Source organism: Thamnophis sirtalis, unplaced genomic scaffold, assembly GCF_051295495.1.
Source record: "Thamnophis sirtalis isolate CommonGarterSnake01/CBP01778 unplaced genomic scaffold, rThaSir2_p1.2 scaffold_9, whole genome shotgun sequence".
Classification (NCBI taxonomy): Eukaryota; Metazoa; Chordata; class Lepidosauria; order Squamata; family Natricidae; genus Thamnophis; species Thamnophis sirtalis.
The window spans coordinates 22,520,459-22,545,480 of NW_028261389.1; the positions used below are offsets into that span (position 1 = coordinate 22,520,459).

The 25,022-nt window shown below is 40.9% G+C and overlaps 1 protein-coding gene and 1 long non-coding RNA gene across 6 annotated transcripts in view; one reads left to right on the plus strand and one right to left on the minus strand.

The window, feature by feature from the left end:
* HIPK2 (homeodomain interacting protein kinase 2) overlaps positions 1-13,003 on the minus strand; it is a 160,183-nt gene extending 147,180 nt beyond the window's left edge. For all 4 annotated transcript variants that reach the window (XM_087723024.1, XM_087723023.1, XM_087723022.1 and 1 more), the window contains exon 1: positions 12,519-13,003. In XM_087723024.1, coding sequence (XP_087579150.1) covers positions 12,519-12,537 — 19 coding nt within the window. In that variant the 5' untranslated portion in view covers positions 12,538-13,003. The remainder of the gene's footprint in view (positions 1-12,518) is intronic.
* Positions 12,216-23,649, plus strand: LOC148044061 (uncharacterized). 2 transcript variants are annotated; one of them, XR_015697700.1, is made up of 2 exons: positions 12,216-12,350; positions 21,992-23,649. It is a non-coding gene; the product is annotated as an uncharacterized LOC148044061 (long non-coding RNA). The 2 variants fall into 2 exon arrangements; XR_015697699.1 differs by lacking the exon at positions 12,216-12,350 and adding an exon at positions 13,041-14,030.
* Positions 23,650-25,022: the final 1,373 nt, after the last annotated feature.

Below are 25,022 nucleotides of genomic sequence, written 5' to 3' on the forward strand. Positions count from 1 at the left end.
ACCTTAACCACTGCACCACCTCGGCTCAGTCCCTTGGCAACCAGTTCACAATTACAATAGTTCACACGGTCACCATTTGGGGCTCTCACTGCCAATTCATACAAGCAAATCAAGGGAAGTCAGTCAGAGGTACCAATCACCTGATATTATGCCTACAGACTGTGCTGGATTTGCTTAACAACAGCCACAACTGCTGTTGTAAGCTGGTACAACCATGCAACATGGTATTTTACGACGGTGTCCCTTAGCGGCAGAGTTAGCATCTACCATTAGGTGAAGTCTACCTGTACAGTCAATGACCTAGAGTGATCCTCAGTGGTTTCCATGTGCGGAAAAGTACATTTGATGATATTCTCTTTTCCCAAAATACATCAATAAAGAACTTGTATTCTGAACAACTGAAACTATAGCCAACTATATCCATAGGCAATTGCAATACAACCATCTTCAAAATGGACAACAAATAGAACCCGTGGGCTTTGAGTTTGACACACCAGTTCTAGAGAGTCCCATGGTTAACCATATATACATACTTACATTTCAGAACAAGAAACATTTTGCAGAGCATAAAGAGTAAAAATAGATTAAGAAATTAGAAATTAAGAAAAAGAAACATAGGTAAACTCAGTGCCACTATAGTCTCCATACTATTTCATGCTTGGAAACCTTGTATCCTTCATATCAACAAACGACTTCATACATTGCCTCTCATTCTATAAACTTCACAATCCATTCTTTTATTCAAGAACTCATCTTCATAAAACGATAACCTTCTTAGACTGCCACTTGATAGATTTACTCTTTTTTCACATATTTAAATTACAACTTGATTTTCACTTTCCTATATGATCAAAGCACCTTAGCGTACTCCTTTCATACCAGTCAGTTTCTATATTCAGTCCACATTCACTCAGCATCCATTCATTTTTAAGCCTCTCCTTATTTTATCACATATTAAAAGTACCTCATTCCCCTCGTGTTCAACTCACTTTTAGGTTCTTCATTATGATTCCGACTCTCACTTGTATAAAAAAAAATGTAGAGAAGTGTGTTGTTGTACAAAGTCATTTTGCTCCTTTCAACAAACACAGATCCTTTACAAGATCCGACATACTTCCCATATACTAATTTCCTGTTGCATCATACAATATGTTTAACATTCACTGCAAATCATTCAGTTTTTTAGCCAACAACATGCAATCATCTAAGAAAAGTATGCATTTAAGGATCCCCAATCAACATATTTTAGTGACATCACATACATTCCTTATATGTTTATTCATGAACACCTTAAATAGCCAAAGACCCAATAAATAACCTCATCATACTTAATGCTTGGTGCTGAACAATTTGCTAAATACACCATGAATTCTCACACATAATTTACTTCTATGGTATTTATGTATTTTTATTACATTCAGAACCAACCTTTAACTCTACAGTTAACAATAACATCATAATAAAAAAAACCAACAAAGGAGGGATAATTGTCATCATGAATAAAGAGGATTAAGTCAAGGAAGCTGAGAAGCAAGTCTCTAACACCACATTCTAACAACTTCTGTCCTCAGATCCCACAACAACCAGAAAGAACTATAGAAAATAATTAAATATTTTCTTAAGAATGTACAAGATCATTTCTACATGGAAACCTGATATCTTCTAATTATGTTCTAAAATACACAAGCCAGGCTTTCCTGGGCTATCCCATTGTCTCAAGCATTGGAAGAATCACAACCATAATATCAAGTTTCATGGATTCCACACTCAGATCTCATGCTAATAGCATTCCCAGCTCAATGAGACACCACAAATTTCCTAAGAAACAACTCTGTAGGCAAATCTCCCTAAAAACACTATGAGCATTGAGGCACTCTGTACCAACATCCCCCACAAACTTGGGTCTTGCCATGTCCAAGCAATAGATCAACACGTGAAGAGTTCAGGTTGACTACTTTATTGCTATTCAACCTACAATAAAGGAATCTGCCCCAAACTCCCTTGGGTAAGATAAGGTTCCATGGAGCTTGAGGGAAAGGAATCTTTTGCAGCTAGACAACAATTCAAGACTTACTCTTTGTCTGATTCCTCCTCCCTGCTTGACTGAGCATTTCCCAACAGATCTAAAGCCATCAAGAACATCATCACTGATGCCAAACAGCATGCCTTGTCACCATCTATTTCATTTTTGGCAATAAATGTACCTCCACATCAATAGTACAACCATGGGGTAACACACATCTCTTCAATATGCCAATATCTTGATGGTGGATTTTGAGCAATCTTAGTTCTTACTCCCTGAAACTCTTTCTTTACTTGAGGTTCAGTGATGACATTTTCATCATTTGAATCCATGGAAATGAATCCTTTATCAAATTCTGTCATGACTTTAGAAACTTCCACTCCTTCAACAATCTCAGCCTAGATCTATTGCAGAAAAAAGTCCACCCCCTTTATGTCACAATTAAAGTACGCAATAGATGCATAAACATCTTATACAGGAAATCTGCTTATCACCACACATATCTTCAAGCTTCCATCCAGGACATGCCTTCAAGTATATCATCTATACCAAGCTCTCTGCAACAACAGCATTGGTTTTGACCGACTTGATGGAGATGCTCAAATGATGGAAGTAAATCAAGTATTCAGGAGACTGAACTATCCACCCAATAAGATTAATGGACAAATCAACAGGGCCCAATTAGTTCCCAGACTAGAACATCAGTGTTTACTTTAAGTATCCCTTTTTCAATGCTCTCATTTATTTATGTTGCACCTTCTATATAGAAGATCAAGGCACCATATTCCTTGCCTTGCATATTTCTTCTTAAACTCCATCATTGGTTCCTTTGTTCATTGTACTTAACTAAAGTGCAATTATCATAAACGTATGAATTTAACTTTTATAACAACCATGACAAATAACAGCAATATTCACTGACCTACACTGCATTTCTTTTATTCATAAATCTACACCTTCAGTTCTCTGGCATATATTTATCAACTCCTCTCCACAAGATCAGTCTTATCTTCATTCACACCTATTCCTTCCCCCCCCCCCTTTATTTTGGTTCCATACCTACAGTACATAATGCACCTATCTTTATTTTTCTTCATTTCTTAATTCATGCTCTTTATCATTGATCTTTTTAAAGTTACAAATCACAATATTTTGTACCCTCAATAAGCTCATAGATTACCACCATAGCCATCATGCCTTTGCTCTAACATTATTTCAGCCAGTGTCTAGGTTAATACACAACGTAGGGCTCACTGCACCATAGATCCATAAATCAATGTACAGCAAACTGTTGGAATGGCATGCTGAGTCAAACCTAACAAAACCAAACAATGTCATGGCAATGGGTGAACCATATTTGTATGGATAACACTGAGCTGAATAAACATCTAATCAGACATTATCCTGACTTGTTTTATATAAAGCAACAACTGGCCAAAAAACAGAATTCTAAACCACATTTAGGCAATGATTGTCATCTTATAGACCTCTCAACCAAGCATAGAAGGTTGCATGTAGGAAACTGAAAGCAAGAATAACAGTATCTTCATCAGAAAACAAGATTGGAAATCTACATTGATATTGACATAAACATTTCCATAATGACCTCTAAGTAGATAGCTTCAAATAAATTTTCATCATGCTTTAAAATCCTGGCATGAAGATAGTTCAGGCCCAAAGGCATAGAGGGCATCTGAGAAACTGGCCCTCTTCTGAAGATTAATAGAAGTAGGTCCTATTCTAACAGCTCACAGCTGGTACTTGGATATGTTTCCATGGTTTGGTTTAATGACCCTTTAGTTTCTAGCAGCCAATGTTGGAGCAATGCTTGTACATTGGTCTACATTTTGGCTTTTGATCTCAGATCAAAGCTGGATATCTGTCTTTGGACACTGTAGAATTACCAAGTATGGGCTTCAAACATTTCAAAGACCACTGAATAGCAGCAAAGGGTTTTGGGAAACCAATATTTGCTTCCATCTAGTATCATACAGATTTTTGCAGACATGATCTAAGATTCCTATGGTAAACGCCTCGCTTCTGGCTTGAACTCCATAATGAACAACTGCTTTACCTTTGGGAAGAGATCTGACCCATTTAAAATTAATTGTCATTGCTGGCTGCCCCACAAGATCCTGCTCTTTCTAATGAACAGATTGCTTATCTGTCTTCTTTGCTTATAAAAGACAGCAGGCCTTCTACCTCCTACCATGGTGCGTAAGTGAATACATGCATGGGGCATCTTTACCTGGTTGTTTCTTATTGCTCAGAGGGTGGGAAAGATTGCTTTCAGAGACCTGAGAGAGCTGTAGTCAATCAGGAATAGACTATATTAGCTAAGCTACGTAAATTAAGATTCTTACCTGGTAAAAGGCAGTTTCTTAGGTGGCGTCTATTCTCCAAGCCTGTCAAGATACAAAAGGCCTATGGGAACCCCAAATCCTAGGAATGTTTCTTAGATCACTGATCATGCCTTCAAGCGCTGAGCTTCAGCATGTCCCTGAACCATTTGCACTGCTATCTATTTATTATAAGTGCATCGTACTGTTTATGATAAATGAAGCCATTTCTGGCAGCTGAAGGCCTTTCTGCAGAGTAAGATTGGTGGGAAGGGATCATTAAAAAAAAAAGCAGTGACTCAAACCATTTTTTTATACCTCAATGGAACACGGCAGAGAAAACGGGAGCTTTTGCCAGGGAACTTTTTTTTAATTAATCATGGCATTATTAAGATGTTCAATTATCAGCATCCGCATCCTGCAGCAGTCTTACTGGCTTTGCAGAAGTTCTGTTCCACAAGGCTCAGGAGAATCATTATTGATTCAAAGCATCAGATGCCAAGCCCTAGTTAATACTTGGGGAAGCTAGAACTGAAAGTGTGCATGGGAAAACACTTACTCGTGACAGAAAAGCAAGAAGCAAGGCATTTGTTGCCATCCGAGCATCATAATATGAGAAAAATCCACCTTGGATCTTTTTCTACTCCGATACTAAAAAATAGTTTGACAAAATACAGAAATGGAGAATGAAGTGTATTTTTTTAAGGCACAATAAAAACCCAGCCTACCAGCTTCTTTCAGTGTGAAATGGGTCAAAATCTTATATACTTCACATTAGTCTCAATAGTAATGATAAAAGATCAATTCTTTAAAATACCATTATTTTAATAATCTGAATCATTTTCAAATTGTTTTGTTCCTAGCTGATCTAGAAATGCTGAATGTAGAGTTGGTTCCAGGTTTGGGAGGGACAAAAGTATAGTTTCCAGATAGTGAAATGGGCTGCCTCTCATCCATTTTTAATCTCAAATCACAGAAGGAGCACAGACTCTGCTTTATGTTAAGACGAACTTTTGCCTACATCCAAAGTAGATCACATGTTCCCAGCAGATGTTTTGGATCACAACTGTCATAGCTGCTTACCAGAAGAGTTGAGATCCAAAATAACAAGAGGGCATCATTTTTACTCTACCTGATTGAGAAATAGCTCTCTGGGAGACAAAAGTCATGCCTACCTTCACATGGTAGTATCAGGGACCGAACCAAGACCAGAGGTGATATTCTACTGGTTGGGACCGGATTCCCCCAAACCGGCAGCGGAAATTGTGGGTGGCTCCGCCCACCCACACCCGGCTCTATGGCATCCCATTTAGGCCCTTTTTCCACCAAAAATGCATGCGCGGAAGGATCTGTGCATGCATGCTCACATTTGCAAACTGGTAGGGAAGTTAAGTATATACCACCCCTTACCAAGACCTTTAACATGCAAACCCCACCTGCCAATAAGTTATAACTTTTGCTACGTATCTCTTAATATGGTTTTCACTGTTTCTGATGTGCTGCCCTCTGTACCTTAGCAGCTGCCACATGCTATATATGAATTTTTGCCCATACATGATTTTGAGATTTCTTGTCTATATTGACAAAATCCAGCTGGCCTAATCATCTCTCTACCCCGTAGTAGACTACAAAAATAAAAGGTGAAGAACTGCTGACTTAATACCCTGCTTTAAGTTTTCCTATTTGCAGGATTTCAGATGACTCTTAGCTCTGCCCATGTCTCCAGATGATTTCTACACTTCTTCAGTTCTTGCTGCAAGGAAAACTGAGGTATATTAACCAAAGGCGGTATGAAAATATGAAGTTTAAAAACGTAGTGAAGATTCGTTTGCATTATAGACCTATCTAGTAATTACATTTCCCTTTTGTCTCCTGTTCAACCACTCAGCATCATTCTATATTTCTACACTTTTTCTTTCCTATCAAATCATTATAAAAAAAAACTAACCAGTTAGTCAAATTCTTCTCCAAATTCTTACTCATGATACATATAATTTTCTCTAACAGTCATCAGCTGAACCTGAACTGAACAAATGGTTCATTTGTTTTCCAGGGAACACAATTGCAAACAGGTAAGAATAGAGAGTCAATCTGGTGCAGATCCAATATTCAAGTCCACCCAGAGCCAGGGAAACTAATGGGTGACTTTGGAGCAACCATTATCTCCCAACTTAATCTACCCCTTGGGTCTTTTGTTGGGTGGGAAGGAACATTAAAGGAAGAATGCTGCTGGGAATTCTCTAATATGTCTTTAACTAGAGTCCTCTATTGTTGTCTGGGGATATATGTGTACCTGAGGATGCAAACTGGGTCATCAGATGAAGAGCATATCCTGCTGAAAGCTTCCAGACAGCATTATCTGCTATTATACCTAAGGGGATTTTCATGTATTTCATTTGCTAGGGTTTTTTCTATAGACATTGAAAAACCTTACACTTCAATGTGTGTGTGTTTTTCGAAGCAGATCCATTACAAAGGCAAGCAAGATTCACCATTGGTCCCTGAGCAGTATTTGTTGGCTTTCCAATTCCCAGCTTTCTTAAATCTAAGGAACAAACATGAACCTGGGAATTTGTCTTTATTTAAATGAGATGCATATTCCCCAGAGGGGATACTTAAAGAATCAAGGGGATGTGCTTCTTCACATTTGTCAATTTGTCAAATACATTTGCATCTACAAGAAGCACTGATGGCCATCTTTTTAATAGAAAATTAAACAGATCTATAGAGAATTATCCTAGCAATGTCTATCAATCCTACTGGCTAGATATAACCAGTTTCAGATTTAAATTTTCTGAATTCCACTTGTAAAAAATGGGAATTGGGGGTGCCACTGCACCCATGTTCTGCTTGAGAACTTCCAATTGGCATCTGCTGGTGACCAGATGCTGAATTAAATACACATTTAATTTGATCCACTGCAGCTCTTTTTACCTTTTTACTTCAACTTAGTTCTTAGCAGCCAGATGCATTGCCTGCTTAATCTCTAGAGATTTTCAAGTCCTAACTTTATGTTTAAAACCCACACTTCCAGAGGAATGCCAGAGGCTTTTTTTCTGGATTGGGTATACAGCAATAGCAGTTAGCAATAGCAGTTAGACTTATATACTGCTTCATAGGGCTTTCAGCCCTCTCTAAGTGGTTTACAGAGTCAGCATATTGCCTCCAACAACAATCCGGGTCCTCATTTTACCCACCTCGGAAGGATGGATGGCTGAGTCAACCCTGAGCCGGTGAGATTAGAACAGCCAAACTGCAGAACTGCAGTCAGCTGAAGTAGCCTGCAGTGCTGCATTTAACCACTGCGCCACCTCGGCTCTGGTGTCATTCAACACAGTTGGCAGACTCTTTCCAAGGTGGTAACCATTGAGGAAAAGAAAGTCATGGAGAAATAGAACAATAAGAAAGATCTGATAGTTCCGGACTCAGACACATAGGCCCAGTGAAGGCTACGCAGAAGGATCAAAATTCAATGGAAAGTGACATGCTTTGCAAGGAGATGTCTTCTCAATTCTCGGTCTCCCTACTTAAAATGATTTAGAACTATGATGGCAAACCTATGGCACGCATGCCACAGGTGGCACACAGAGCTCTCTCTGCAGGCACGCCAGCTGTTGCCCCAGCCCAGCTCCAGCATGCCTCCCATCAGCCACCTGGTCTTCGAGTCTCTGCCCTGCATGTGCCGGGGCAGAGGGAATGCACAGAGGATGCGTATGTGCATGTGGGGGGTGCATGTGCGGGGTAGTGGTGCTTGCATTATATTTTGGGGGGTTACGTGCATGTGTGCGCCCTCCTGTGCCCCGTTTTGGGCCTGGAAATCCTCCTGCACCAACCAGGAAGCCAAAATGGGCAAAGGGGGGGCACATGCATTGGGTGCATGTGCAGGGGGTGCTCACATTGCATTTTGGGGGTTCATGCATGTGCGCCTTGGGCACTCAGCACCAAAAAGGTTAGCTATCACTGATCTAGAGAATCAATGATCTCCCCCTGCTGGTCTGAAGGATCCCCAGCTTAAAACCCCTTAAAAACAGGGAAATAATTAATGATTCACTCATATACAACTTATGAGCACAATTGTGCCCAAACTTTGTGGTTGAGTGAGACATTTGTTAAGCGAGTCTTGACCTGTTTTACGACCTTTCTTAAGTGAATCACTGCAGTTGTTAAATTAGTCACCAAAAAGGGGGGGGGGAATCACAGGACCCCCGGGACACTGCAATCATCCTAAATATGAGTCAGTTGCCAAGCACCCGAATTTTGATCGCATGACCATGGAGAAGCTGCAATGGTTGTAAGTTTGAAAAATGCTCCTAAGTCACTTTTTTCCAGTGCTGTTTGGACAGTCACTGAACGAACTGTTGTAAGTCAAGGACTACCTATATGGACTTTGTCTTCTTCCTCAATCCGAGGTCACTGTAAAGTTGGGCCAGATTCTATGTGTATATCATTTGCTTGATGCCTGCAAAAAGTGGGATTAAAAAAATCTAACCTCCCCCTCAAAAAAAATCAAATAATGTATTGCATGTATGAATGGAGTGCCAGAGAGAGCCACATTTTCCAGTTCTTCCTGTGACCTTAAACAGAGAGTTTTCAGCGGCACTGAAATTACCTTTTCACAGGACAGAACTTATTTTCAGAGGGGAAGGAAATGAATGAAGCAATATATATATATAAGCATATGAGATCCAACCCTGAATGATGGCCAACAGTACACCTACTCGGTAAATTACAAGGAAATATTCTTTCAGAGGTGTTATATTTATAATGGCCCATATGAATTATCAATACACCTTTTGTTCTGGGTATAAAAAATATACTAGACTGGATACTGAGCAGAGTCACCGTACAACATTTTGCCCACAAATTCTAATAATACATACCGTGTTTCCTCAGGGGTCACCGTGTGGTCCCTGAAATAAGCGCTTGGCCTTATTTTCGGGGAGGTCTTATTATTTTTGAGATGCAGGAGGCGCTGAGCGTGGTCACCTCATACCTGCTGCTGTGTTAAAATATTTTTGGGGAGAGCTCATTTTCTGGGAAACAGGGTATATATTTATAATATATAAATTGTGTGCCACTCACTTTTAAAAAAGGTTTCAAAAATGTCTCATTAAAGTCACAAAGCCAGCAAAGGTGAACGATAACATCTTCTGAAATGTGGAGGGCTAGTGAAGCTAAAATAGTGTTAAGGCTTCCTAAAATGCTAAAGAATGATATTTACCCTTCGCTACAACAATCCAAGAGACGCTACAGAAAAAAAACATGGATAGGGGAATCCAGTGGATCCTGCTGCACCTCTCTCGGATGCTCCGCCACCTATCCCCAATCTGTAGCTAAAGGTACGATGGTCCTTGCGAAAGAATACAGAGGATGGAGAAAGTATGCCAAGTAAAAACTCAAACAATTTTTCCTCTTAACACAGCAACAGACACTCTGGGCACAGGGGATAAATACTGTCAGGTCTATCAGTCATTTTTACCAGAATTCAGATACTGGAAGCAGAGGGTAGGAAAACTTCTACCTTCGTCTTGACTCTGTTCTCGCCACAAAGTCAATCAAATGGTAGCCTTCCCAGCCTTATAAAAAGTTGGGTACAGGATGCACACAAACGAAAACCCTCACGTTGGAAACCTTCAGGTCTGTGAAAGTCAGTTTTGTGTCCTGAGAGTCGTAGGGGTTGTATTCCAACATATCCAGGGAAGGCTATATAAGGGAAGGCCTAATGACAGCATCAGCATTAAACACAGGAGGGAACCACAGGTTCAAATCCCATTCTGTCATCCATAAAGGTCACCATCAGCCATCAAACTCATTCTGCCTAAACCTAAAGCCGTGTTTATCAAATTTAACCCCCCCCCCAATGTATGGATATCAACTCCCAGAATTTCCCTGCAGGGCTACAGAATCCTGGCAGTTAAAAGTCCACATATTTTAAAAGTTGCCAAGTTTGAAAAACACTTGTCTGATCCTTCATACCTGCCAAGGCTGTTTTGAGAAATGTATTATGAGAAAGACCCTATGTTGTTGGAATAAAGGGCAGGGTGAAAATGATTTACAATGTCCTTCATCACAAGAAAAAGAAAATACTACCTCCAGGATGGAAAAAAGTCCATTTAAAGTAGCCTTAACAGATCCACTGGTTCATTTGTAAATGACTTTTCAAGACTAGAAACCATACAATGTGTTCAGCAGAGGGCGCTTTAGGGAGTTATTTAAAGAGAAACCTTTTTTCCCTTTTTTTATTTTTTTAAGTATGCCAGGCTGATCTAATCGCTGCAGATATGGTCTTTTCTTTCTTTTTCTTTCTTTCTCTTTCTTTCTTTCTCTTTCCTTCCTTCTGTCCTTCTTTCATGGTTTTAATAACAACCCTATACACTCTGCTTATTGTCTCTTAAAGCAACAGAGGGTTTTTGTCCCTTATTTCTCTCCACCCTCAATCCCAACCTCAGTGGCCTTCACCTTTTTTTGAATTCTCACTTTTATTACATATTTGCTTTTTCTTTCTCTTTCTTTCTTTCTTTCCCTAATGGCTACCTTTTGATCCGATCAACTCACCATCTGGCAGGGGAGGAAATCTGCAACCCTAAGTCCCTACCTGAGTCTTCTGTTATTCTTAGGTCTACAATTTCTGCCCAAGCAACAAAGGATTTAAAGGAACGGGAGAAAGCGATTTACCAATCCATGCATTTTTAGGACGATCTCCTTCCGATCATAACTTTTACAAGGCCCGAGGAAACCGGTTCTTAACGAAGCGAAGAAAGGATCTCTCTCTGTCTGTACAACTAACGTCGGGTTTCTCTTAAGTTTTATTGCACTCCTTCGTCTGGCACACACACAAAACAAAACAACCTCTCCAACCTCTCTCTTAGACAGACTCACCCGGGTTTCGCATTTTAACCTTTCTGTGGCTGAGATAAAAAGAACCAGGCGAGACGATTCTTGAACCGAAGCACTAAATGAAACGGGACGTCTCGCCCGCATTTTTTCGGCAATCAAAACCGAACGGAGAGAGAAAAGGGAGACGCGGGGAGGGGGAGGGACGACGGCCGAAAAGCGCAAGGTGGTTTAATTTAAAACGAAGCCGGATTCAGGTATTGTTCTGTCTCCGTGGAGGGCGAAGAAGAAGAAGAAGGACCAGAAGCAGCAGCAACAGAAGCGGCGGGGAGGGAGGGGTGTGTGGAGAAACACCCCCCCCAATTTAGATTCCAACGAAAAAGGCGAAAAATCAACTTCGCGATCTGTTTTTTTCCCCCCGCAAACCACTTCATCATTCCTACCCACCCACCCAACCTCCAGCCCAGTTTGCTTGAGCTCGAAACTGAAAGGAAGAACTGGACGTGGACGGAGCTCAAAAGAAAACAAAAATCGCTCGTGGGTTCCTTCTCCTTCTCCCCCACAAATCCTCCCTCTTGACATCTGGCCACGCACCCGGCTCCGGAGAAGCTCCGATGCCGGCGTGTTACCTGCACGGCATCTTTTTCTCCCCCTAGGGCAACTACGGGACCTCGGGGCTTCAGCCAGCAGGGCTAAACCTTCACGAGCCCAGGCAGCTCGGGAGGAAGAAGAGGAGGAGGAAGAGGGGCTCCCATTTGTGGGCGAGGGCGAGCCCTGCATTAGAGAGCGGCCGGCGGGCCGGCGGGCGCAGCCCCCGCCTTGTCAATTTCATTGTTCCAAGCCGGCACCGCCGGGAGACTCCCGCAATCCGCCGCCGCCGCCGACGGAGGGGAAGGAGACCCCCCACGGGCGCTCGCGCTTTCCCCCACAAGCCCCGGGTAAGGGGGTGGTGGGTGGGATGGGAATCGCCTTCTAAGCGGGGAAAGGGCGATCGTGACGAACTCACGGGAAAAAGCCACCGCGCGCTCTCCCGGATCTGCATTCGCTCCCCGGGGCGCACATACAAAAGAGGGATCGGCGCCTCCTGGATCTCCGTTTCGAAACCGGTTTCCCCCACCACCAGCTCCTGGGAAATCCAAAGGCAGCCGGCGGAGGTGTGTTGTGTGTAGGGGGGGGGTTCTCCCCTCTCTTTCCTCACCTCCTTTCGCTGCCTCCCCCCAAACCCTCTCTCTTTCTCCTCCCCCCCACCCGCCCCCAAGGAAAGCCGGCTATACGGGAGCGATCTCGAAAGCCCTTCCAGATCCGAAAGCTGCCCTCCTTACCTTCGTACATGGGAGCCATCGGTGCAAGGGATCCTGTTATTCATGGCAACGGAAGAAAAAACGAAGCAGGACTTCGGCTTCCCCCACCGCCCCTTTAAACTCAATAGAAATCTGCCATCTTGCGCCTGTGTCTCTCCGTACAGCCGAAGCGGCCACCAGCCTCCTGCATCTCGCTTCAGTTGCCGGAGGAAGGCGGCGGGCGAGGGGAAGCCGCGGAGGGGTCCATCCAGGAGCTGTTACTGCTGCACCAGCCGCCGAAGGAGGAGAAGCAAAAATAGAAGATGGGCAGGGAAAGGGGGGGGAGGCGGAGGGTGGGAGGGAGGGGTGGGGGTCGTCGCCCAGTGAACGGGTCAAGTGGGGAGGGGTGGGTGGCTGGAGGTCCCCCAGATTTAGGGGTCGGGGGGGGGACAGGAACGATCCCCCGACCTTCTCAGCTCAACATGTCTGTGCGTGTGTTGGGGGGGGGCGGAGAGAGGGAGAGATTTCTGCAAAAGTTGCGTTCGAAGAGAGAGAGAGGGAGAGAAAGAGAGAGAGGGACGGGGGAGAGCCAGCGAGCAAGCGAGCAGAGAGTAGATGAGCAGCGAGCGAGGAGGGAAAGAGAGAGAGAGAAGCCCAGGGACTTTGCACATTAATCGACCGCCGATGGCATGGATCGCCGCTTCCCAGAAGAAGCGAGGGGAGGCGGTAGAGAGTCCCCAAACAAGCCGGCGAACCCCGAACAGCCCACGCCTCCCAGCTGCCGAGAAGGAGGGTGGAATCAGGTTTAACCACGCGTTTCAGTCGGTTTGGGGGGGAGGGAGGAGACGGCGTGGAGCGAGGAGAAAGAACAAGGAATTGGGAAATTTGCGGATTCCGACGGCCGGAGAGATCAAGAGAGATCTGTTTTTGGTTTGCAGCCAGCGGTTGTATATGCCTCTTGGGGTGCAGAACTATCTTCGATCTTCTCTCTAGCTTCTTCCCGTTGCTTTTTCCAAGCCAGGGAGACGGAAGATGCTGCTATTTTTTAATAATGTTGTTGTTGTTGTTATACTTTATTAATTAAACACGAAACTCAGCCAACTGAACAATCAAAAATGCATCACAAATACCATTGACTGGTACTAATAGTTGATACGGGTTGCTGCCAGCGTCCTAGATATCAACCAAGTATCTCCTTAAAATATACGATGATATTATTATGTGGTTAATCTTTGGTGAGATTCACAGCCTTTGGGGCTGGTTGGTAGCTCAAAAGCTCGAGTCCTAACCAAGGATCTAGGAACTGTTAAGGTAACGTCGGAGGATATAAGCTGTTCCAAGTAGGGTGGTTTTTTTGTAGAATCAGAATGTTCAAGTCTGATAAATTTAAATTTTCCAAATAGCGAGGTAGCCCTTTGGGTATTGCTCCAAGGGCTCCAATTACAATCGCGACAACACACAATTTCTTTTTCCACAGTTGCTCAACTTCAATTTGCAAGTCCAGGTACTTTGTGATTTTTTCTTGCTGTTTATCTTCAATTCGTGCATTTCCAGGTATTGCAATGTCAATGAACCATACTTTTTTCTCTTCAACTATTGTTATGTCAGGTGTGTTGTGGGCCAAGTGCCTGTCAGTCTGAATTCTGAAGTCCCACAAGATCTTGACTTTCTCATTCTCTAAAACCTTCTCAACCTGATGGTCCCAGTGGTTTTTGCTGTACTCAAATCCAAACTTTTGGCACAATTTCCAGTGAATGATCTTAGCAACGCGGTCATGGCGTTGTAGGTAGTCAGTTTGTGAAATTTTGCTGCACCCACTGATCAAGTGGTCAACTGTCTCGTCTTTCTCATTACAGAGGCGACATTTGCTCTTGGTGGTAACATGTTGAATTTTTGCCTTCATGCAGTTTGTGGCTAAGGTTTGTTCTTGAGATGCCAAAATAAAGCCTTCTATTTCTTTTTTCAGTGCTCCTGATCTTAACCAGTTCCAAGTTAGCTTTTGGTCAGCTTTGCCTTCAATATTTTTCAAGTATTGGCTATGCATAGCTTTGTTTTTCCAATTTTCAGCTCGCTTCTTAATTACTTCTTTCTTATATTCAGCTTTTGACTTAGTTGTCTTTTAAAGGCCTCCTTTATTTACTTCCTTAATCATTGGTTCTTCACTTTTCTGGATGTAATCATTCAAGCTGTGTTTTTCTTCTTCCACAGTCTGTTTTACTTGTAGGAGTCCTCGACCACCCTCTGCTCTTGGTAGATATAATCGATCAACATCACTTTTAGGGTGCAAAGCATGATTCATTGTCATAAGCTTCCTTGTTTTTCTGTCCAAATTGTCCAACTCCATCTGGGTCCAGTCAATTATTCCTGCAGAGTATCAGATCACAGGTATAGCCCAGGTATTTATGGCTTTTATGATGTTTCCTCCACTCAATTTGGACTTTAATATCTTGCGAATTAGTCATATGTACTTGGCTGAAGTTAATCCCTTGACTTTATTATGCATTAAGTCAGAGGCCTCTAAAATCCCCAAGTACTTGTAGCCTTCTTCTGGTTTTACTGCCTTTATCATTTCTTCATTCTCAAGTTCTATTCCATCATCTTCAATGACCTTGCCTGCTTTGGTTGCCATTGTTGCACATTTGTCAATTCCAAACTGCATACCAATGTCTTGGCTAAATTCTTTTGTGCTTTCAATTAATAAATTCAGTTCAGCTTTTGTTTTACCAGCTTCAAATTATCCATGTACACCAAGTGCAAAATTTTCAGTCCTTTCTTTGCAAGTTCGTATCCATAGTTCATCTTCTTCAAAATGATTGTCATTGAGAATATAAAAAGTGGGGGGTGAAAGGGAATCGCCCTGGAAAATGCCTTGTTTAATTTCAACTTCGGTACGTCTTCATTAGCTATAAGCTTCATTTTCCAGAGGTTCATTGAAGTTTCAATGAATTTTTATATGTTGCCGCTGATGCCAAAGATTTTCAGGCATTTCTTGATCCAGCTATGGGGACCTGAATCAAATGCTTTCTTATAGTCTATCCAAGCTATGAACAGGTTGGTTCGTCTTTTCTTTGAATTCTTTAGGATTAGTTTGTCAATCAGCAGTTGGTCCTTTGTTCCTCTTGAATTTTTGCAGCATCCTTTCTGTTCTACAGGAAACAAGTTATTTCTTTCCAAGTATCCATAAATTTGGTTTGCAATGATGCCAGTAAGGAGCTTGTATGTTGTTGGCAAACAGATGATTGGCCTATAGTTTCCAGGATCCTTTCCTTTTACTTTATCTTTTTGGATCAAAAATGTCCTTCCAGTTGTCATCCATTCATCATTTTCAGGTGTTTTTAAGATCTGGTTCATTTGGGCTGCCAATTTTTTGTGCATACTTGTAAGTGCCTTTAACCAGAAGCCATGCAGCTCATCTGGTCCAGGTGCACTCCAGTTCTTCACTTTTCTTGACTGTCTTTGCACCATTTATTTTGTTATTTTCATATCTTCCATTTTATGCACTTTAATAGAATCCTCAATTTGTTTGATCCATTTTGCATTTCTGTTGTGCTTCTTGTTGTTTTCCCACAAATTCTTCCAGAATTTCAGAGCTTTCTCTTCATCAGGCTTTTCATTTGTTGTTACCGATGGGAGTGGGCGGCATACAAATTTTAATAAACCTTAAACCTTACTCCATCTCCACTTTCTAAGCTCTTATAAAACTGGTGCGGATTTGTTCTGAACTGTGAGTTTTCCTTGAATTGAGTTACTCGGTTTGCATATCTTTTAATCTTTTCAGCAAGGGCAACAACCCTCTGCTTCAGCTCTTCAATTACTATCACAATCTCTTTATTCTCCAAATTGTATCTTGCTTCCAGATTGCTTTTGACCTATTTGTTCTTTAGCTGACCTTGCCTTAGGTTCTTCAAGTTGCTCAAGTCTCCACGAACTTTTTTGATCTTCAATTCCAACCGAATTTTCCATTAAGGTTTCCTCTTCTTGCCTCTTTGGTTCTTTTGTATTTTCAAACCCAATTCTTTGGTGCTTATGAAGGCTGCTGCATACATCAGCTGGTTGTTTCAGCTAATGTAGTGGTTTGAATGGTTTGCACAGCCTCATTGGCCTTTTTTAGTACCTTTCTCAATTTTTTCCGGTTCACTTGGTTCAGCAAACGTGTTCTTTCAGCATCTTCCATTTGATGCTTTATTTTCTCTGCTAATTGAGCAATATCTGTTGGTGTTTGTTCTTCAGTGCTTCCTTGTTCTTTATCTTCATCCATTTCAGCATCCTCTTCCTCCCTTTCTTCCTCAGTTTGCTTTTGAGTCTGCAAATCATTCTTGATGTTACTCTTCTTTGTTGGTATACTCAGACCATTAGTTGGTTTCTCTTCGATTTCTATTAATTCTGCTGTAGTGAAAAATTTGTGGCTTAGAATTACAAGTCGTTGGTCCATTAGCCTTTGTTCACTGATATCACAGTCCATGTGGTTCACCTTCCAAATCTGATACATTCGTTTTTGAAATCCACGTTTTGCTGGTCAGACTGATAGTAAGCTTTCATAATAGAGATGTTTTCTTCCCTAGTCCAGATTTTTTGTTTTTTCACTTTTTCTTCCAGTAGCTTGTCAGCTCCATGCCCTGGTTGCCTAGCAGAGGGAGCTGAGCCCTGTAGCTCATTTTGCGCAGAATGCCCAGGAGCCATAGCATCCAACGGAACCCTTGTTAATCCGGGCGATGATTCAGCCAGCATGAATTTCTTTTTCTTTTTTTCGTATTCACCATATTTGTATGGGTTGTGGAGCAAATTTTGTCTGGCCCTTCACCTAAGACCTGTCTGATATGGTTGTACCTGTTCAGCATAGACCTTAGGATCATTAGAGCGCGCAAGCCCCTCCACCACGACAAGGTAAAGCTCCTCGGAGGGGTCCTAGATACAACCAAGTACCTCTTTAAAATATATGATATTAGTAGTAGTAGTAGTAGTAGTAGTAGTAGTAGTAGTATGATTAATATTATTAGTATTATTAGTATTATTATATACTTTATTCATTAAACATGAAACTCAGTCAACCGAAATTATTATTTATTATTTTAAGGAACAATAAAGTGCTGTTTTTCTAATGTGCGTAGAAATTCTCATTTCGCATTTTACTTTTTTAAATTTCTATTTTGGGCAATGAAAACCTTCATTTCAACAAGAGCGCACACCAGTTTGGTTGGTTTATGTGGAGCAGAAAAATAAATTGATGCGGGGGATTATTAAATTCATTCAAAGTTATCAAAATTCAGATTTTGCCCATCAGCCTTCCCAATTGTTAGAGCATGCAACAAAAAAGCTAAATGTCTTTGACTTTCAAAAGGTTGCACATCCCAATAGTGCAAGATGTATCTTGCAATGCAATATGCATTTTGCAATAAAATAAAGTCCCTTTCAAAACAAATACTCTATTTCAATTTGCATTTTGCAATCTTCTTTGGCTGGCAAAAGTTCTAAGATGTTGCCGTTTTATTTTTAAATTGCTTCCCCTCATATCATTTGCTATAAGCATAGTGGATATTTAATGGGGTGCATTGTTTAGATAAGCAATGTTGCTTTCAAAATATTTTGTTTCGCCTAGAAAATGCCAGATCAAAACAGTGTTGATACATTGAGTGTGATGGGCAAATGGCCCCCACCTGTATTCCTTTTAAGTGGTCCATCTCTTTTCTCAGTTTCTGCCTTGGCACTGCCAACTTGCTCCTTCTAAGTTGTCTTCCGGACATTTCCCCGTGTCTGCTGGCAAAACCCTTTCTTTAAATGGAAATTCACTCTATAGACAACTCTTGGGTATAGTGCTGAGTTTTTCACAATATACAAATTGGCCCCAGGTTCACTTCCCAGGGTGTTTTTACTAACAAACTCACTCAAATCAATTGTTATCCACACTATGCTACTTAGATAAACAGATATCATAACACAAGGGAAGACAAGTTCAGACCAACGGTATGTTTTTTCCACACTGATTCTGTATACTTTCCCAAAACAATTTGTCAAAGAAGCCACTGACTAAACCTTAACCAAGGTTATCTTGCAACCCACTTAAATACATGTTAATTACAGAGGTCAACTTTCCCCCCAAAAAAAGTTTTGCCTCCTGAAAAACATTTGGTGATTATTATAGACCCCTTCAAACTGAACACAAATATAATTTCAGAATGATTGCATTATATAGGAATCTTGAAAAATATGAAATTAACTTTTAATGACTATAATGTATTTGATTGCATAATGTTTCTGACATGCTGCATGAATTCAGCAGGACTAAACATGTTTTGCTGCTGATTTTTCTTTGTGTTCTGTGTCTGATGCATCTCACAGTAGTGTCCAGCACTGATGGATTCCATTTGCCCTGATATCATTTTTCAATTGTGGCAAAGTCCTGGTGAAACTTTCACCATATTCATCCTCACTGCTCCTAGATTTTTAGAAAAGAAGTCCAAGTGTGAATATGGAAAATGAATCTTCAGTGACATGTTGCACTTCCAAGGTCTTGTATGCTGTAAGATGTTTGTCAACCAACTGAATATATTTTGATGCTCTGTGGTTGAGAAAATTTTCAGTGACATCTTTGAATGTTTTCCAGGTGATTTTCTCTGGTTCAATTAACAGTCCTTTGAACCGCTTGTCAATGATGACATTACCTGATCTGTAGACCAACAAAAATGCCTTCCTTAATCTTGGCATCAGATTTTTTGGAAACATCTGTCTCAAAACATGAAAACTTTTACCTTCTTTGTTCATCACTTTCACAAATTTTTATGCAAAGCCCAAGTTTTATGCAAAGCAGAGGCAAAAAATATATTTGATGGGTCAACAAGTAGCTCATGTGCCACTTTTTTTTGCTGGAAAGAAATTATTTCAGTGTGACCATTTCTTTTCAATATAATGTGACTTTCACATATGCATCGCTCCAACCCCACCTACCAGCTATGATTTGGGTGGTTAATCAGAGGCCTTGAAAAGACTGTATTTATCCTCCAAACAACAGATATCCTTGCATCCACACTACCTAAAGCTTCTTATGGAGCCATTGGCAAATTTGTACTAAGAGCTTTATGCCATCATAAAGGTATTTGTCTTGGGTGTTCATGAAAAGGAAACATTTTTTTGAGGAAAATACTATCTGGAAGAAACTGCACCAATGTCATATTTGTTCTACAATAAGTGATTGCCCAGAGAAGGCCATTCGTCTCCACTAAAACATTTTGGAGAACAAAATCCGAAGTGGTTCTCCACTTCAAGCAAATGTTCATGTCTACATCAAGTTGACCGAAATCTCTGACTTTGGTACCATAAGAGAGCATCCTGAACTTTTGATATGTATTATGTATTTCCCCTCTGTTAAAAGGCAATAGGTTGCTTCCTCTCAGAAGCACCAAAAGTGATGCTCAACAAGATTAGAAAACTTCCTTCCTAAAGATGGCACTCTCCAGATGTGCTGAGAATGCAACTCTGAGATTTCTCGGGAATTCTAGAATGTAGAGCTGCCAGTTTAGGCTACTGAAAATAGCAAAATGCAATCTCCACATGCCTGAAGTCGGCAAAGCAAATACTACATCCATATCTATTACATTCATAGCTCCCATGTGTGAATTCATGAGTGATTCAACGATAGTTTCTTGAATGAACCACAATTGGCTGTATTCACATAATGCAATGAACTAGAAACCGTGGTTTACATACCACAAGGATCAATTTCAAACAATATGTTAAGCAAAAATCAAAGTACAGTAGTTGCAGTACCATACAGCTGTAATGCATTGGGCCAGCCAACTGTTGTTTATGGGGAGTGGAGGTGATTGCTAAATACCAGACACCTAAATGGAAGCCACATTCCTTCCTAATCAAGATGACCTGCCCCATGGCGCCATGTGATTTTCTGACTTATGCATTCAGGCATTTTATTAATCTCATAACTCTCTCCTTCCACGATAACTCAAAGCCATGCATTTGCCTGGTTTGCCAGTATTGTATATTTAGCTTTTGCCTTGGAAATTTCCTGGACAGAAACATGGGTAATCCCTGCAGTTGCAGTGAGGGTTAGGCTTGGGTTAGAGAGTCAGAGCAAGAAGTAACTTGAAACTCTCTTTGGACAATAATTTATGTGGAGCTGCATCAGGGAATCTCTCTCTTAATACCTTGTTCCCCTCTTTCCAGCTTTGAAATGGAAATTCCTAAGTGAATGAAAATACCATTCATATAAAATACTAAGCCAAAATCTGTTTCTTTGTGGCATTTTTCATGGGGTTCTGCCTATTATTATCAAATGACAGTAATAATACTGCTAATAATTTATTAAATTTATATACTACCCAATCCATAACAACTGGCAGACTCATAATTCTACAGATACCTATGTGGTATAGTATTGCATGAAACCAACCACTGAGATTTGTAAAGTATAAGGTATGGGATGTGAACATAGTAAATTGTGCCTTTTCAATACACAGTGATTAAATAATTCTTTAGCATGTAGCATGACAACATCTTCATAATGTTTTATGAACTAGATTAGAATTTGTGACTGATTTGGATTACAAATTGTGAGAAATCATGGTTTGTTGAGTGAACTTCAACTGCTGGGTTTATACAGCACATTACATCATGATTAGGTTAACTATGATTTGTTAAACGAATCACAATGGCTTGTTTGTAGAATACAATAAGCCAAAACCAAACAAATCATCTTATGACTGGTGCAGTTTGTGAACTATACCACTCTGGATTTTCTTACTTGTATTTTCAAGCAAATTTATATTTAGAAAAAGAGTTTTTGAAAATGTAGGCCCTGACCCCTTAGCTTGGTGCTTCTAGACCAGTGTTTCTCAACCTTGGGGACTTTAAGTCCTGTGGACTTCAACTCCCAGAATCCCCCATCCAGCAGCTGGCTGGGGAATTCTGGGAGTTGAAGTCCACAGGACTTAAAGTCCCCAAGGTTGAGAAACACTGGTCTAGACCAACACATCCATCACTATCAATTAAAAGCAGCTACCAGTTATTGGTTTTCCTCTCCTTAATAGGTTATTTTTTTTTGGCTGGAAAAAGGTAAAAAAGTGCTTGTCTACAAGTTAAAGACAAGAATATCTGGAACTTCTTCTGTTCTTCAAAGAAGAGATAACTCTTTGCAAATTTATAACCGGAAAAAAACCAATCCCTGCTTTGTGCTTCCTTTTTCTAGCTAGCATTTTCCAGCAAGTGCAAGATCTGTTCTATTATCAATGTAAAATGTTCATAGAAGAGCAGGCAGAGCTTGGGGGGAGTGGGGGATGAGTTAAATCTATTATCAGTTTAGAGTCCTTGTGTTGTTACCAAAAGAGATCCAAGTTCGCCCCCCGTCATGAGTTCCATTGACTCTTATCCAGCACCAATTTAGTACTGACCATTTGTTGACTAGTTTCTTGTCTATAGGGACTGAATAAATTTTCTATGCTGCAACTTTACGAATGATCCTGATTAATTGCGCCTGACATGGCCGTATGTTTCTCTCTTTCACTCAGCTGAATTAGAGACAAAAAAGCCTGTACCTCAGACGGAGCCATCTCCAATCTAATGCTCTCCAGATATGCTAATCCAACAGATTTCAATGGCATCAGTTTGCAGAACAAGGGTGATTCGTATGAATTTGCTGGAAATGCTAATCTGATACCTGTGAGAACAATCAACCAATGGAACAGAAGTTGCCTTCAGAAGTTATGGGAGCTTCATCACTGGAAGCTTTCAAGGAGAGACTGGACTGCCATCTGTCAAAAATGGTGTAGAGTCTGCTTGGGCAGGGGAGTTGATGACCTACAAGGTTTCTTCCAACTCTTTTAATCTGTATCTTATCTGTATCCGTACCTATAGCTCTTGTAGCCAGTGAAGTGTACAAAGGGAGGGGATTTTTTTTAAAAAAAAAGAAAACAAAGAAAGGAAAATGAACAAAATATGAAGGATTTTAATGGAAGAAGAGATGAGTCTGAACAGACTCTTAAACTGAACTATTTGTCCAAACAGCACTAGGAAAAATATATATAAATTAGCTATTATGAAGGAGGAGGTAGAGAAGCTCTTTAAATAGTAATAAAAACAGATACCTAAAACCTTTTTGCAAATAAATAAGGAATTTTTTTCCTAGTAAATATGCACAAGCCTTTTTTTTTTAAAAAAAAAAATTTAAATTGCAGTTAGAGCTTGGAACATTTAATGAAAATGGAGTTATTGCACACAAGTGTCAAGGGAGGCTGTTTTATTTGCATCAGAGTGTCTCATATTTTTAAACAATGATTCATCTGCCATTTCAGTTTCTGTCCTCAGAATGCAATCAGCACACAAAATAGTTACTGTTGTACTGAATGTACTGATTGTGTTTTTTTTTCCAAGCACAGAGCAATGACTGCTGTGTCTGTGGCTTGCGAGTGCCAGCCTAGCCAGCTGTTGTGGATTGATAGCTTGTGCTAACCCTCTACAGCTTACATTAATCAATAGCAAAGAACACGGAGACTGGTACGTTCCAGTCTAAATTCCATGTAGAAAGTAGGGAAGCTATGTAGATTTAGCAAGAAGGGACAACTGGTCTAGTTCAGAAAAATAAAAGTTTGCTTGGGTTGGACGGATTTCTTCTATGTAGGAAGTTAGCACCACCACTCTCTAGAAAAATGAAATATCCTAGGAAATATTGAAAGGACAGAATATTATATTCCCCTGGATCAGAAATGGAAAAACATGTTTTAGGCAGGAAACAGACTCACTCTTACTAGCCCTCAGTTTTCTCAATGAGGCACTAAAATGAAAAAGCCAGTCTATTCTACATAACAAAGAGTTCCCTCCTTCAGCTCCAGGGTGATGGGATTAAGGCATGACAGTATTAGCCCTTTACCCATCTCACCACAGGACACCTGGGAAAAAGCAATGCTCAACCAAACGTGGACTCAAAGCACAGCCTACAGAGTTGCCCTGCATGGCCCCATGGGAGTCTGACAACCAATCAGAATACATTTCTTACACAGGAACAGGAAACAGAGAGGTGGGGCCGAACAGAGAGTATAAAGCCAGGAACTTTCAGCCCTTCTTTCTCTTTTTTCTTCTTCACCCAACATCTGGAAACATGTGAACCCCTTTTCTGTTCAGGAACTCAAGCCATGTGGTCCTGTCCACCATTAAACCATCTTTGCAAGCAGCCTCCATGTTTCCAGTGTCTTTTCCGCCACTTGGAGCTGAACCCAGAAGGACATTTCTTCCAACATCTATTTCCAAAACAACAACAATCCTGTATTGGTGGGGGGGCGAAGGGGGACAACCACGGATCTTTGAGTATGATTTTCTCTGTCACTGAAATAGCTGTTTCAGTGCTGGATGTGAAAAAACTTTAAACCTGGTTGATTGGCAACAGGCACCCCCAAAATTGCATGCGGCCTTGGCTTAAATAGAAACAGTACCATTTTATAAATGGTAAAGTCAGGCATCTAACTAAAACAATCTCTCCCTCCTTTTCTGGGTGGGAAGAAAGAGGGGGACCAAACTGGGAAAAGGTGAGTGTAAGTGTGTTAGAAAATATAGAAGAGAGATGAAATGTGCTTTCAAATGAGGTATTTGTCTGGTAATTGCTCTGCCTCAAACTGTACAGAATAATATATTTTTTTCCTATTTGTAACCATGCTGTCTTTTTCAATGTTTTGCAGTTTTCTTCTCCCAAACGAAAACTGAAAAAATCATAGTGGCATCAAGTAAGATTGATTTGGGCTGTAAGACTCAAAAGGACCACTAGATGGCAGGAAAGTGATAACTCTTTGCTGCCATCTAGGGGTAGCTCTGAGGCAATTGATAAGCAGTTTTAGAAACAGCTTGTCTAGAGCAGAGGTCAGCAACCTGTGGCTCTGGAGACACATGTGGCTCTTTCATCCATCTGCTGCGGCTCCCTGTCGTCAGTTGACACCACAATTTTGAGACAAGGTTCCGGATGGGCGGGGGGAAGCAGGGTGCACCAGGAAGAGACTCTATGGCAAGGAACAGGTTTTCCTTTTTAAAAAGAATTAAACGTTTTTTTATTTTAAATTTTCAAAACAAACACAACACAAAGAATCCTCCTTCTTTACATACTGTGTAAAGGGGAAGTTTTCGTGTCAGCTCCATAATTGATAGGGCTTTCAGTTAGGACAAGTAGAGGAAAAAGGATGCCACACTAGGAGAAGACTCTATGGTGGGGAAACCAGACTTCCGGTCAGCTCCAGAATTGAATGGGGCGTTTCCAGTTAGGGTGTTTGTGGCTCTTTGAGTGTTTAAGTTTGCCAACCCCTGGTCTAGAGTCTATAGAGATTCTCAGTCATCCAAGTCATGGTTCAAAGTTTCAAAGTTTAATAACACTTGTATGCCGCCCAATCCCGTAGGACTCCGGGCGGCTCACAATACAAATAAATCCAAAAAGGCATAGAAAAAAAGAAAAGATAGACTTAAAAACACACCATTCCAAGTGGGGCTGGACCATATTTTGGGGTCAACAGCCCCAGGCCTGCCGGAACAGCTAGGTTTTAGTGGCCTTACGGAAAGCCGAGA